Source organism: Enhydra lutris, unplaced genomic scaffold (assembly GCF_002288905.1).
Source record: "Enhydra lutris kenyoni isolate GAN:26980312 unplaced genomic scaffold, ASM228890v2 scaffoldscaffold30, whole genome shotgun sequence".
Taxonomy (NCBI): domain Eukaryota; kingdom Metazoa; phylum Chordata; class Mammalia; order Carnivora; family Mustelidae; genus Enhydra; species Enhydra lutris.
The window spans coordinates 3,968,272-3,981,755 of NW_019154114.1; the positions used below are offsets into that span (position 1 = coordinate 3,968,272).

General features: G+C 36.7%; 1 protein-coding gene across 4 annotated transcripts in view; it reads right to left on the reverse strand.

The window, feature by feature from the left end:
- Window positions 1–13,484, reverse strand: part of LOC111152835 (telomere repeat binding bouquet formation protein 1) — a 49,265-nt gene that overhangs the window by 33,904 nt on the left and 1,877 nt on the right. For all 4 annotated transcript variants that reach the window (XM_022511506.1, XM_022511507.1, XM_022511508.1 and 1 more), the window contains one exon: window positions 9,054–9,116. In XM_022511506.1, coding sequence (XP_022367214.1) covers window positions 9,054–9,090 — 37 coding nt within the window. In that variant the 5' untranslated portion in view covers window positions 9,091–9,116. The remainder of the gene's footprint in view (window positions 1–9,053; window positions 9,117–13,484) is intronic.

A 13,484-nucleotide genomic window follows, 5' to 3' on the forward strand; every position in this document is an offset into this window, starting at 1 on the left:
AATAAAACTGATAAATCTCTAGACAAACTGATGAGGAAAAAGGAGCAAAGACACAAAATACCAATACCAGAATGAGAGATGGCATCATCATAGATTCCATTTATATTCAAAAGATAAATAATAGTTATGCACAACCTCTTATCCATAGATTCAATGACAGGTGAAATGGACAAATTGCTTGAAAAACACAAATTAGGGGTACCTGGCTGGCTCAGTCAGTGAAACACACAACTTTTGATCTTGGGAATGTAAATTCAAGCCCCACATTGGGTGCAGAGATTACTTTAAAAAATAATATCATTAAGAAAGACACAAACTGGGCACCTGGGTGACTCAGTTGGATAAGCCTCTGTCTTTTTAAAAAATTATTAATTATTTTTATTAACATATAATGTATTATTTGGCCCAGGGGTACAGGTCTGTGAATCGTCAGGTTTACACACTTCACAGCACTCACCATATCACATACCCTCCCCAATGTCCATAATCCAACCACTCTCTCCACACATGCCCTTCCCCCATCCCCCCTCAGTTTGTTTTGTGAGATTAAGAGTCTCTTATAGTTTGTCTCCCTCCTAATCCCATCTTGTTTCATTTTTTCCTTCCCTACCCCCCAAGCCCCCCACTCTGCATCTCAAATTCCTCATATCAGGGAGATCATACAATTGTCTTTCTCTGACTTATTTCACTCAGCATAACACCCTCTAGTTCCATCCACGTCATAGCAAATGGCAAGATTTCATTTCTTTTGATAAGCCTGTGCCTTTTGCTCAGGTAATGATCCCAGGGTCCTGAGACTGAGTCCTGTGTCTTGTGTGAGGTCTCCTGGCTCAGCAGGAAGTTTGCTTCTCTTCCTGCCCCTGCTCCTCCCCCATCCCTGTTCGTGGGCGCACACATGCTCTCTCTCTCAAATAAATAAAATCTTAAAAAAAAAAAGAGACAAATTATCGAACCTCACCCAAGAAGAAAACCAATAACCTAAATAGTCCTGTATCTATGAAAGAAATTGAAATCATACTTTAAAAACATTTTATAGGGGCACCTGGGTGGCTCAGTGGGTTAAAGCCTCTGCCTTCAGCTCAGGTCATGATCCTGGGGTCCTGGGATCGAGCCCCGCATCGGGCTCTCTGCTCAGCAGGGAACCTGCTTCCCTTCCTCTCTCTCTGCCTGCCTCTCTGCCTATTTTGATCTCTGTCCGTCAAATAAATAATAAATCTTTAAAAAAATTTTTTATAAAGAAAATTCCAGGTTCAGATAGTTTCATTTGTAAACTCTTCCAAATGTTTAAGGAAGAAGTAATACCAATTCTACACAAACTTTTCCAAACATTTGGAGAGAAGTAATACTTCCCAACTTATTCTGAGGCCAGCATTACCTTAATACCAAAACCAAAGCCATTAGAAAGAAAAAAAAAGGGGTGCCTGGGTGGGTCAGTGGGTTAAGCCTCTGCCTTTGGCTCAGGTCGTAGTCCCAGGGTCCTGGGATCCAGCCCTGCATCAGGCTCTCCGCTCAATGGGGAGCCTGCTTCCTCCTCCCTCTCTGCCTTCCTCTGCCTACTTGTGACCTCTCTCCATCAAAAAAAAAAAAACAAAAAAAAAAAAAAAAAAGAAAGAAGGAAAAAAAAAAAGACAACTAGAGACCAATATCCCTCATGAACATTCATGTAAAAAATCCAAACAATTTTAGCAAACATAAACCTAAAAACATATTAAAATAACAATACACCATGACCAAGTGGGTTTATCCTAAGAATTCAGGCTTGGCTTAAGATATGAAAAATCAGTGATCCGAAGGGGCACGTGCACCCGAATGTTTATAGCAGCAATGTCTACAATAGCCAAACTATGGAAAGAACCTAGATGTCCATCAACAGACGAATGGATAAAGAAGATGTGGTATATATACACAATGGAATACTATGCAGCCATCAAAAGAAATGAAATCTTGCCATTTGCAATGACGTGGATGGAACTAGAGGGTATCATGCTTAGTGAAATAAGTCAATCGGAGAAAGACAACTATCATATGATCTCCCTGATATGAGGGAGTGGAGATGCAACATGGGGGGTTAAGGGGGTAGGAGAAGAGTAAATGAAACAAGATGGGATTGGGAGGGAGACAAACCATAAGTGACTCTTAATCTCACAAAACAAACTGAGGGTTAATGGGGGGAGGGGAGTTGGGGGGGTGGGATTATGGACATTAGGGAGGGTGTGTGCTATGGTGAGTGCTGTGAAGTGTGTAAACCTGGCGATTCACAGACCTGTACCCCTGGGGATAAAAATATATTATATGTTTATAAAAAATAAAATTAAAATATAAAAAAAATAAAAATAAAAACAAACAAACAAAAAATATTATATACACGGAAAAAAAAAGATAAATTATGAGTTTGTTCCAATATTCTTTCTCTCAATTATGCATTCAGTAATAGTTTAACTCATATCATATTGAAGGCACATTTGATGATAGGAAAATAGAGATGGCAGAATTTGCTCCTTAGAGATATAAGATGTAGTAAGGAAAATAATAAAGTTGGTGAACATAAATGTAATATTTCTATAAAATCCCAAAATATATATATTAAATCAAATGTTTTAATAAAATTCAAGATGCAAGGAAAAAAAAAAGATATGAAAAATCAACTGATATAATACGACAAACCAACATAGAAAACCATATGGTCATCTCAATAGATGCAGATAAAGCATTTGATAAAATTCAACATTCATTTATGATAAAAAAGAACTGCAGCAAACTTGGAATAGAAGAAAATCTTCTCAACATAAAAAAGTGTATCTACAAAAAAAAAAAAAAGAAAGAAAGAAAGAAAGAAAGAAAGACCCTACATTAAACATAATACTTAACAGAGAAAGACTGAATTCTTATCCCTGAGATCAGGAATAAGACAGAGATGTTTAGCATTATACAGGAGAGTCTAGCCAATGTCATTCTATTTGACATTCCATTTAACATTGTACTAGAGAACAAAGCCAGTGCCATCAGGTGAGAAAAAGAAACAAAAGACATTCAAATTAGGAAGGAAGTAGTAAAACTATCTGTTTTCATGTATAACATGATCTTCTATATAGATAATCTGATGGAATCTATAAAAGAGCTGCTGAATAAAGTAGATTTCAGTATATCGATTTAACATACAGAAATCAATTATATGTCTATATATACAAGCAATAAGTAATTAAAAATTGAAATTGAAAAATAATGCCATTTATGGGGAGCCTGGATGGCTCAGTCAGTTGAGCATCCAACTTTTGATTTTGGCTCAGGTCATGATCTGACAGTCATGAGTTAGAGCCTTTCACTGGGCTCTGCTTTGGGCATGGAGCCTACTTTAAAAAAAACAACAACAACAATGCTGCTTATGAGTATCAAAAATATGAAATACTTAGGGATAAATCCAACAAAAGATGTAAACAACATGTTTACTAAAATCTAAAAAATACTTCTGAGACATAATAAAGAAGATTGAAATAAAGGGAATAAAATATTTTTTTCATGAGTTGAAGGACTAAATATTGTTAAAATGTCAATTTCCCCAACTTGATCCACACATTCAATATAATCCCAACAGGTTTATTTTTCACAAAGGCACAAAGGCAATGCAAGAGAAGAAAGGATAATCTTTCTAACAAATGGTACTGTAGCAACTAGATATCCACATTCAAAAATATAACCAAACTTAAATCAAACCATATACAAAAATTGACTCAAAAGGGATTGCAGACATAATGTAAAATCTGGAACTATAAAACTTTTAAGACGTAACACAGGAAAAAAATCTTTCCACCTTGGTTTAAGCGAAAACTTCTTAGACACAACATAAAAAGCACAATCTGTCGAAAAATAATGAATAAACTGTATTTCATCAAAATTTAAATCTTCATTTTCTTTTTTCTTTTTTTTTGAAGATTTTATTTGTTTATTTGAGAGACAGAGAACACAAGCAGAGGGTGGAGCAGAGGGAGAAGGAGAAGCAGGCTCCCAGCTGAGCATGGAGTCTGACACAGGGCTCATCCCAGAACCCTGAGATCATGACCCAAGCCAAAGACAGACGCTTAACCGACTGAGCCAACCAAGCACCCCTCAGCAGTTTCATAATTTGTTAAACATACATCTCTCATTTGATCCAGCCATTCCACTCTGAAGAATTTATCCAAAAGAAAAGCAGGTATGTGTCCATACGAACACTTACACACAAACATTCACAGCAGCATTATATGTAATAGCCAAAAACTGAAAACAACTTTAATGTCCATCAACAGATGAATGGATAAATAAATTGTGGTATGACTATATGCTATTACTAAGTATAGCAATAAAAAGGAGTTAACTATTGATACATGCAACCACATGAAGGAATCTCAAAATAATTATACTGAAAGAGACCACAAAAAATATATACTGTATTATTCCATATATTGGGGGAAAATGTGAACTTCTCTATAGTAATAGAAGGCAGATCAGTAGTTGCTTGGGGAAAAGGGGTCCAGGAAGGGTCAAGAAGAGGTATTATTAGGGTGCATGAGGATATATTTCCTATCCTGATTGTGCTACTATATGTATACACACACACACACACACACACACATATGTGTCAAAACCTATGAAAATATAAACTTGAAATATTTATTTGCAACTAAAAATGAAAGACAATCATTTTCCTATAAAACTTCACTATAACCTTTAAACAATTTCTTCTCTTGGTTTTAAGGATTTAAATAAAATTGTATGCAGATTTTGTCATAATGCTTGGATTAACATTTAAAGTTCTCAAAGATACAAGATGAAGAGAGAATATAAAAATATAGAGGAGCACACTAAAAGACTATTGTCAATCAATATTTAGTCTTCCTCTTAAAAGAAATTGAACAGACAATTTGGTTCAATAAAATTATTCATGACTCAACTTTTTAGTGAAAAACCACAGTACAAAGGTTATTACTAAATTAACTTGAAGCAAAAAATAAAAAAATAAACTAACTTGAAGCAACAGCAAACATTTATTGATCATATTCTATATTAATAGAAACTGTAAGAAGGGTAGTTTGACTGTATGGATAGCAATAAGCCACTCATCATCAACAAGCCAAAGAGGATTTTTAATGGGACATGGTGATTTTCAATTCCAGGCACAACCACAGAAAACAACACACTTCTTTACGTATTCCTCTATTCTCTCCTGTACTCCCCTCTCCTACTTTGATATTTTCGATTAGAATCTCTCCCTTCCCAGACAAAGCACCTAACGACGTCTACAACTCAGTTTTATCGTCTCTAGCCTATGCAACCTAGTTCCTTTAATACTTCCTGAAGAAAATAAAACAAAAACTCAAGTATATACAATACAAAAGCACAAGTTATAAAAGAAAATTGGATAAATTAGACCTAAAAATTGAAATTTTCTGAGCTTCAGAAGATATCAAGAAAAGACAGAGAAGGGAAGAATAGATCTATAAATCAGATATCTGATACGGGGCTTGTGTTCAGAATATACAAAGAACTCTTAAAACTCAATAATAAAAAGATAATTTAAGTAAAAAGCATACAATAGACATTTCTCCAAAAAAGATACACAAATGGTCAATTAGTATAGGAAAAGATGCTCAACATCATTAGTCATTAGGGAAATGCAAACAAAACCACAATTAAATACCATTTCACAGGGGCACCTGTTGGTAAAGGGACTGTCTTTGGCTCAGGTCATGATCCTAGAGTCCCAGGATTGAGTCTCACATCAGGCTCCCTGCTTGGCAGGGAGTCTGCTTCTCCCTCTGACCCTTCTCCCCCTCTCATTCTTTCTCTCCCTCTCTCTCTCCAATAAATTAAATCTTCTAAAAAAATAGTTTAAAAATACCATTTCACATTCATTTGGATGGCTATAATCAAAAAGACAGATTATGACACATGTTCATATTTGAAGAAACTGAAGCCCTTATACATTACCGTAGGAATGTAAATGGTACAGCCGCTTTGGCGAAAAGTGTAGCAGTTACTCAAAAGGTTAAACATGAATTTACCAGAGACTCAACAATATTACTTCTAGATATATACCCAAGAGAAATGAAAACATGTCACACAAAAACGTGCACATGGATGTTCACAGCAACATTACTCATAACTGCTCAACAGCAGAAACTGAAATTTCCATTATATCTCGAATAGATAAACAAAATATGATATATCCATTCAATGGAATATTATTCGGCAATAAAAAGGAATGAAGATACTGATAAAATTTGAATAATCCTTGAAAATACTATGCTACGTGAAAGAAGCCAGCCACAAAAGCCCACATATTGTATGATTCAATTTATACATCCAGAATAGGCAAGTCTAGAGACAGAAAATAGACTAGCAGTTGCCTACAACTGGGGAGGGGTGTGATTGCTAAAGGGTACAGGGTTTCTTTGGGGGGGGTTAAAAATGAACTAAAATTGATTGTGATGATGGTTGTATAACACTGTGAATATATTAAAAAAACTAAATTGTATACTTTAAATGGGTGAATTGCGTGGTATGTTAGCTATATTTTAATAAAGCTAGTCTATACATAAAAATCAAATTACTGGTATGCCTTGCAGTTGTCCAAATGTCCAAAGTAACCCCAATCTCAGTTCTTCTGGATGACTGATACGGATACTGGAAAAAAGACAGTCTCTCTTTTCTAAATCTCAGACTGTATGTAAATTTGGCTACTCACTTCCAAGGCCAAACTCTGGACCCCTTCCATTAGTCATAACAGGTCTATGAGTAATATTTTCAAGTCTGTATTTTACTTCAGGAATATTATCCCTAATTCTTTCAACTGTCTTACTCTTACTTCCTTATTCTATGTTACTCCTTGACCCCTAAAATCTCTAATCCCTTTACTTCTATTGTTCACTGAGGCTTCTCATTTTATTTCCTTCCCTATTCATCCTAGATCCCATAATTCGTGACCTCAACCATATCTCTCTAAGATTACTTTGATCCCGTCCTTCTACTAAACGTGTCCTATAATCCTAACCATGACTCAAAAACACTTTGCTTTCTCTTGCTCTTTCAACCCAAATTTGGGCATTGCTAAAGGAAAAAAAAAAAAAAAAGCAACAATGCCATTACAAATATTTGGTATGCATTCCAAGTTATAACCCCCATATCTATTCTGCAATGCCATCCATGGTCAGCTCTCTCTCTCTCACACACCCTTCTGCTTCCTCTGCCATTTTCCTTAGTGGCTATTCCAAATCTTCAGCTATCTTTAAACCTCCAACCCCTGTCCCACATCTCCTCTTCCACTTTGTTTTAATTGGGTTTCCCCAGAAATAGACCAAGAGACAAGGATTTGAGTGTTAAGTACTTTTTGAGAAAGTGAGAGGACAGGAAGGCAGACAGAAGCAAGTTATTATTAAGGATAACTGGAGCTTCACTGAACAAGGGAACTCTGGGAGCCAGGGTGGAACCACGTGTCTCAGAGTCATCCTAACCATCAGTGAAGAGTATTTATTCATCAACTCCAGTCAGTCATTCATTCAGGGCTGCTCCCAGGGAAAGGGCCATTAATTATCTGGCATCTCTGGCTTGCCTTGCTCTCTGGGCAAAAGCAGGTTACGAATGCCAAGATAAGTCCTGAAAGACACAGATGTTAGGCCTCACAGAATTATCCACTTTCCACAACACAGAATTCCTACAAAATATTTACAGCCACACTCATGCTTATCTCTTCTTCCACAATCTCAGAACAGGCATCTTAGCACCCTTCATGTTCCTGGTTAAACCATTCACCTGTGTTGTGGGACCCTACTTCGACTACAACTATTACACTTTGGTGGGGGTTTTTTCCCTGCCAAAATGACTTCCCTCCTCCTTTTTGTGCTTTCCTTGAAGAACTTTTCCTCAAAATTCTGAGTTTCCCAGTGGTATGAACTGAAATATTTCCTTTCTTGCTTGTACTAGTTCAAGTTGATTTCTCTCACACACAACTCAAATGGCACCATTACAGTCCCATGAATTCCTTAAAAATATATTCATTTATTCGTTTAACAAATACTTATTGCCTGTCTACTATGCATCTACTCTGTACTAGATGGAGATTGTGATTCCAAGGAACTCAAAATCTGGTGATGGAAAGATGTTGAGTAATTCCCATAGTGTAATAAAGGGTGTGAGAGGGGCATCTACAATTATCCCCCATCTCTTTTCAGTTTTCTTCAACCTCTCCCTCTCCAGAATCTTCATTCCCTCTTCATATATTCTCTTGTTTCTACTCCCCTTACAAGGCTCCCTTAACATTACAGTCTTCCTCTAACTATTACCATGTATCTTCAGTCAAGCTTTTAAGAAGAATTAGGTATTCATACAGTTTCCAGATCCTTATTTCCCATCCAAAAGTCAATATAGTGCAACCTGGCTGAAATGTATTAAATTTACTGTTAGTAAAACAAATGATCTCCTAAATAAAAATCTAGTGGATAATTCAGGCATAATGTGTGGACGTTTGACACTGATGAGCTCAAGCAATCTTTCTCATGAAGTATTCTTATAAGGCTGGTTTCCAAAATTCCATATTCCTGACTTTCCATTCACCTTTCTGAAATGTTTTTGTCTTTGAGGGCCTTCTTCCTCAGCCAAACCCTTACATGATGGTGTGCATTAAGGAACACCATTCCCCAACTTTTTTTTTCTTTTTAAAGATTTCCTCTCTGGTGAATCTTCTCCATGGCCATGGATATAATTTCTATCTTTCTAAGGACAACTCTGAAACCTGTACTTCCGTATATATTTTGGCGGTGGTTCTCTCAGGTTCCCACTGTTCTTGTATATATCTCTATTAAATCAGCTATCATATGGTATTCTAATTATCAGCATGCCTTTACCCATTAGAATGTCAATATCCTGAAGTCAGTGTGACAGGCAGGGTAGATGCACAATAAATATGTATGTAAATTGCTGAATAATTCTTTCATTTCCTGGGCCCTGTCAGATAATTTACAGTGTATCCCACAAATAAATGATAAAATTAATTCCAAATAAATAATCCATTAATTTCTCACCTTGTATCTTCTTTGTGTCCTCACTTGCCATGCTCATCTGTATTCTTTTTCCTTATATTTCACCTATAAGATAAAGGCATTCTCTTAATTTAAATCAATGTTTGAGAATTACAGAATTATAAATGCAAAGAAGTAGGGAAAAAATAGTTTTCCAGAAGCCAGAGAGCAGGGACTGAATCTACAGCTTATTAAATATGATAATGGGGGCGCCTGAGTGGCTCAGTGGGTTAAAGCCTCTGCCTTCGGTTCGAGTCACGATCCCAGGGTCCTGGGATCGAGCCCCACATTGGGCTCTCTGCTCAGTAGGGAGGCTGCTTCCTCCTTTCTCTCTGCCTGCCCCTCTGCCTACTTGTGATCTCTACCTGTCAAATAAATAAATAAAATCTTTAAAATATATATATGTAATAAAGGTTGTACTTAAGTTCTCAGAGGATCAGTTTCCTCATCTGCAAAATAGGAAATTCCTACTTTAAAAAGTTGTTACAAGTTAAATTTGAAACCATACATAAAAGCATGTGGCATTCTTAAGTACTATAGGCATTCGATACATTTTATTAAATAAACATAAAAATGGCTGGTTAACTGAATCTAACTGATCCTCTTCTGGTACTCCTTCCTTATTTTCTTTCCTATAAATTGTAATCCCATCATTTCTGACCAGTCACCCCTCCATGAATCAAAAATTTAAAACACACACACTTAAGAACTCCATTTCTCTACACAAGCTAAGTTTAATATTAAAAATTTATTTTTTGAAACAATAGAACAAATAAACAAAACTAGGAGGTGGTTCTTTAAAAGAATTAATAAGATTGATAAACCCCTGGCCAGACTTATCAAAAAGAAAAGAGAAAGCACCCAAATAAATAAAATCATGAATGAAAGAGGAGAGATCACAACTAACACCAAAGAAATACAATTATAAGAACATACTATGAGCAACTCTACGCCAACAAATTTGACAATCTGGAAGAAATGGATGCATTCCTAGAGACATATAAACTACCACAACTGAACCAGGAAGAAAGAGAAAACCTGAACCCATAACCAGTAAGGAGATTGAAACAGTCATCAAAAATCTCCAAACAAACAAAAGCCCAGGGCCAGACGGCTTCCTGGGGGAATTCTACCAAACATTTAAAGAAGAACTAATTCCTATTCTCCTGAAACTGTTCCAAAAAATAGAAATGGAAGGAAAACTTCCAAACACATTTTATGAGGCCAGCATCACCTTGATCCCAAAACCAGACAAGGATCCCATCAAAAAAGAGAACTACAGACCAATATCCTTGATGAACACAGATGCAAAAATTCTCACCAAAATACTAGCCAATAGGATTCAACAGTACATTAAAAGGAATATTCACCACGACCAAGTGGGATTTATTCCAGGGCTGCAAGGTTGGTTCAACATCCGCAAATCAATCAATGTGATACAACACATTAATAAAAGAAAGAACAAGAACCACATGATACTCTCAATAGATGCTGAAAAAGCATTTGACAAAGTACAGCATCCCTTCCTGATCAAAACTCTTCAAAGTGTAGGGATAGAGGGCACATACCTCAATATTATCAAAGCCATCTATGAAAAACCCACCGCAAATATCATTCTCAATGGAGAGAAACTGAAAGCTTTTCCGCTAAGGTCAGGAACACGGCAGGGATGTCCATTATCACCACTGCTATTCAACATAGTACCAGAAGTCCTAGCCTCAGCAATCAGACAACAAAAGGAAATTAAAGGCATCCAAATCGGCAAAGAAGAAGTCAAACTATCACTCTTCACAGATGATATGATACTATATGTGGAAAACCCAAAAGACTCCACTCCAAAACTGCTAGAACTTGTACAGGAATTCAATAAAGTATCAGGATATAAAATCAATGCACAGAAATCAGTTGCATTTCTCTACACCAACAACAAGACAGAAGAAAGAGAAATTAAGGAGTCAATCCCATTTACAATTGCACCCAAAACTATAAGATACCTAGGAATAAGCCTAACCAAAGAGGCTAAGAATCTATACTCAGAAAACTATAAAGTACTCATGAAAGAAATTGAGGAAGACACAAAGAAATGGAAAAATGTTCCATGCTCCTGGATTGGAAGAATAAATATTGTGAAAATGTCTATGCTACCTAAAGCAATCTACACATTTAATGCAATTCCTATCAAAATACCACCCATTTTTTTCAAAGAAATGGAACAAATAATCCTAAAATTTATATGGAACCAGAAAAGACCTCGAATAGCCAAAGGAATATTGAAAAAGAAAGCCAAAGTTGGTGGCATCACAATTCCGGACTTCAAGCTCTATTACAAAGCTGTCATCATCAAGACAGCATGGTACTGGCACAAAAACAGACACATAGATCAGTGGAACAGAATAGAAAGCCCAGAAATAGACCCTCAACTCTATGGTCAGCTAATCTTCGACAAAGCAGGAAAGAATGTCCAATGGAAAAAAGACAGCCTCTTCAATAAATGGTGTTGGGAAAATTGGACAGCCACATGCAGAAAAATGAAATTGGACCATTTCCCTACACCACACACGAAAAAAGATTCAAAATGGATGAAGGACCTCAATATGAGAAAGGAATCCATCAAAATCCTTGAGGAGAACACAGGCAGCAACCTCTCCGACCTCAGCCGCAGCAACATCTTCCTAGGAACATCACCAAAGGCAAAGGAAGCAAGGGCAAAAATGAACTATTGGGATTTTATCAAGATCAAAAGCTTTTGCACAGCAAAGGAAACAGTTAACAAAACCAAAAAGACAACTGACAGAATGGGAGAAGATATTTGCAAACGACATATCAGATAAAGGGCTAGTGTCCAAAATCTATTAAGAACTTAGCAAACTCGACACCCAAAGAACAAATAATCCAATCAAGAAATGGGCAGAAGACATGAACAGACATTTCTGCAAAGAAGACATCCAGATGGCCAACAGACACATGAAAAAGTGCTCCATATCACTCGGCATCAGGGAAATACAAATCAAAACCACAATGAGATATCACCTCACACCAGTCAGAATGGCTAAAATTAACAAGTCAGGAAATGACAGATGCTGGCGAGGATGCGGAGAAAGGGGAACCCTCCTACACTGTTGGTGGGAATGCAAGCTGGTGCAACCACTCTGGAAAACAGTATGGAGGTTCCTCAAAATGTTGAAAATAGAACTACTCTATGACCCAGCAATTGCACTACTGGGAATTTACCCTAAAGATACAAATGTAGTGATCCGAAGGGGCACGTGCACCCGAATGTTTATAGCAGCAATGTCTACAATAGCCAAACTATGGAAAGAACCTAGATGTCCATCAACAGACGAATGGATAAAGAAGATGTGGTATATATACACAATGGAATACCATGCAGCCATCAAAAGAAATGAAATCTTGCCTTTTGCGACGACATGGATGGAACTAGAGGGTATCATGCTTAGTGAAATAAGTCAATCGGAGAAAGACAACTATCATATGATCTCCCTGATATGAGGAAGTGGAGATGCAACATGGGGGGTTAAGGGGGTAGGAGAAGAATAAATGAAACAAGATGGGATTGGGAGGGAGACAAACCATAAGTGACTCTTAATCTCACAAAACAAACTGAGGGTTGCCGGGGGAAGGGGGGATTGGGAGAAGAGGGGTGGGGTTATGGACATTGGGGAGGGTATGTGCTATGGTGAGTGCTGTGAAGTGTGTAAACCTGGCGATTCACAGACCTGTACCCTTGGGGATAAAAATATATTATATGTTTATAAAAAATAAATAAATAAAAAATAAAACTAGCTAGAAAAAAAAAATTATTTTTTGGATCCCTGGGTGGCTCAGTTGGTTAAGCGACTGCCTTCAGCTCAGGTCATGATCCTGGAGTCCTGAGATCAAGTCCCACATCAGGATCCCTGCTCAGTGGGGAGTTTGCTTCTCCCTCTGACCCTCCCTCTTTCCATGCTCTCTCTCTCTCTCGAATAAATAAATAAAAAATCTTAAAAAATTTATTTTTCTAAAAACTTATGTTTTTTTCAACACAGCATTCTACTGTTAAGCTAAAAATTTTGTTTATATATCACTTGTTAGAAGAATTTTTAAAATAACCAGCAACCCTGATATGGCATCTCATATGCTAAACTGAAAAAAAATCTATCAGAGTCCAATTAACTTCTTAGAGTCATCAGGACTCCTAGAACTCTAGAATTCTTACTTACTCCAACACTATATGGTTAAAGGGAGATAGCTACTTATCCTTTCTATTTTTTTCTCATTCCCAGAATAGAAATAAAATTCCTAACCAAAAAAATAATGTGAGAATCTTTTATAAGGTAATATATAAATATATACAGTTTTGCCCCCTTTTTTTAAACTTAGATATTCCATTAAAAAAATAGTTGGGGGGCGCTGGGGTGGTTCAGTGGGTTAAGC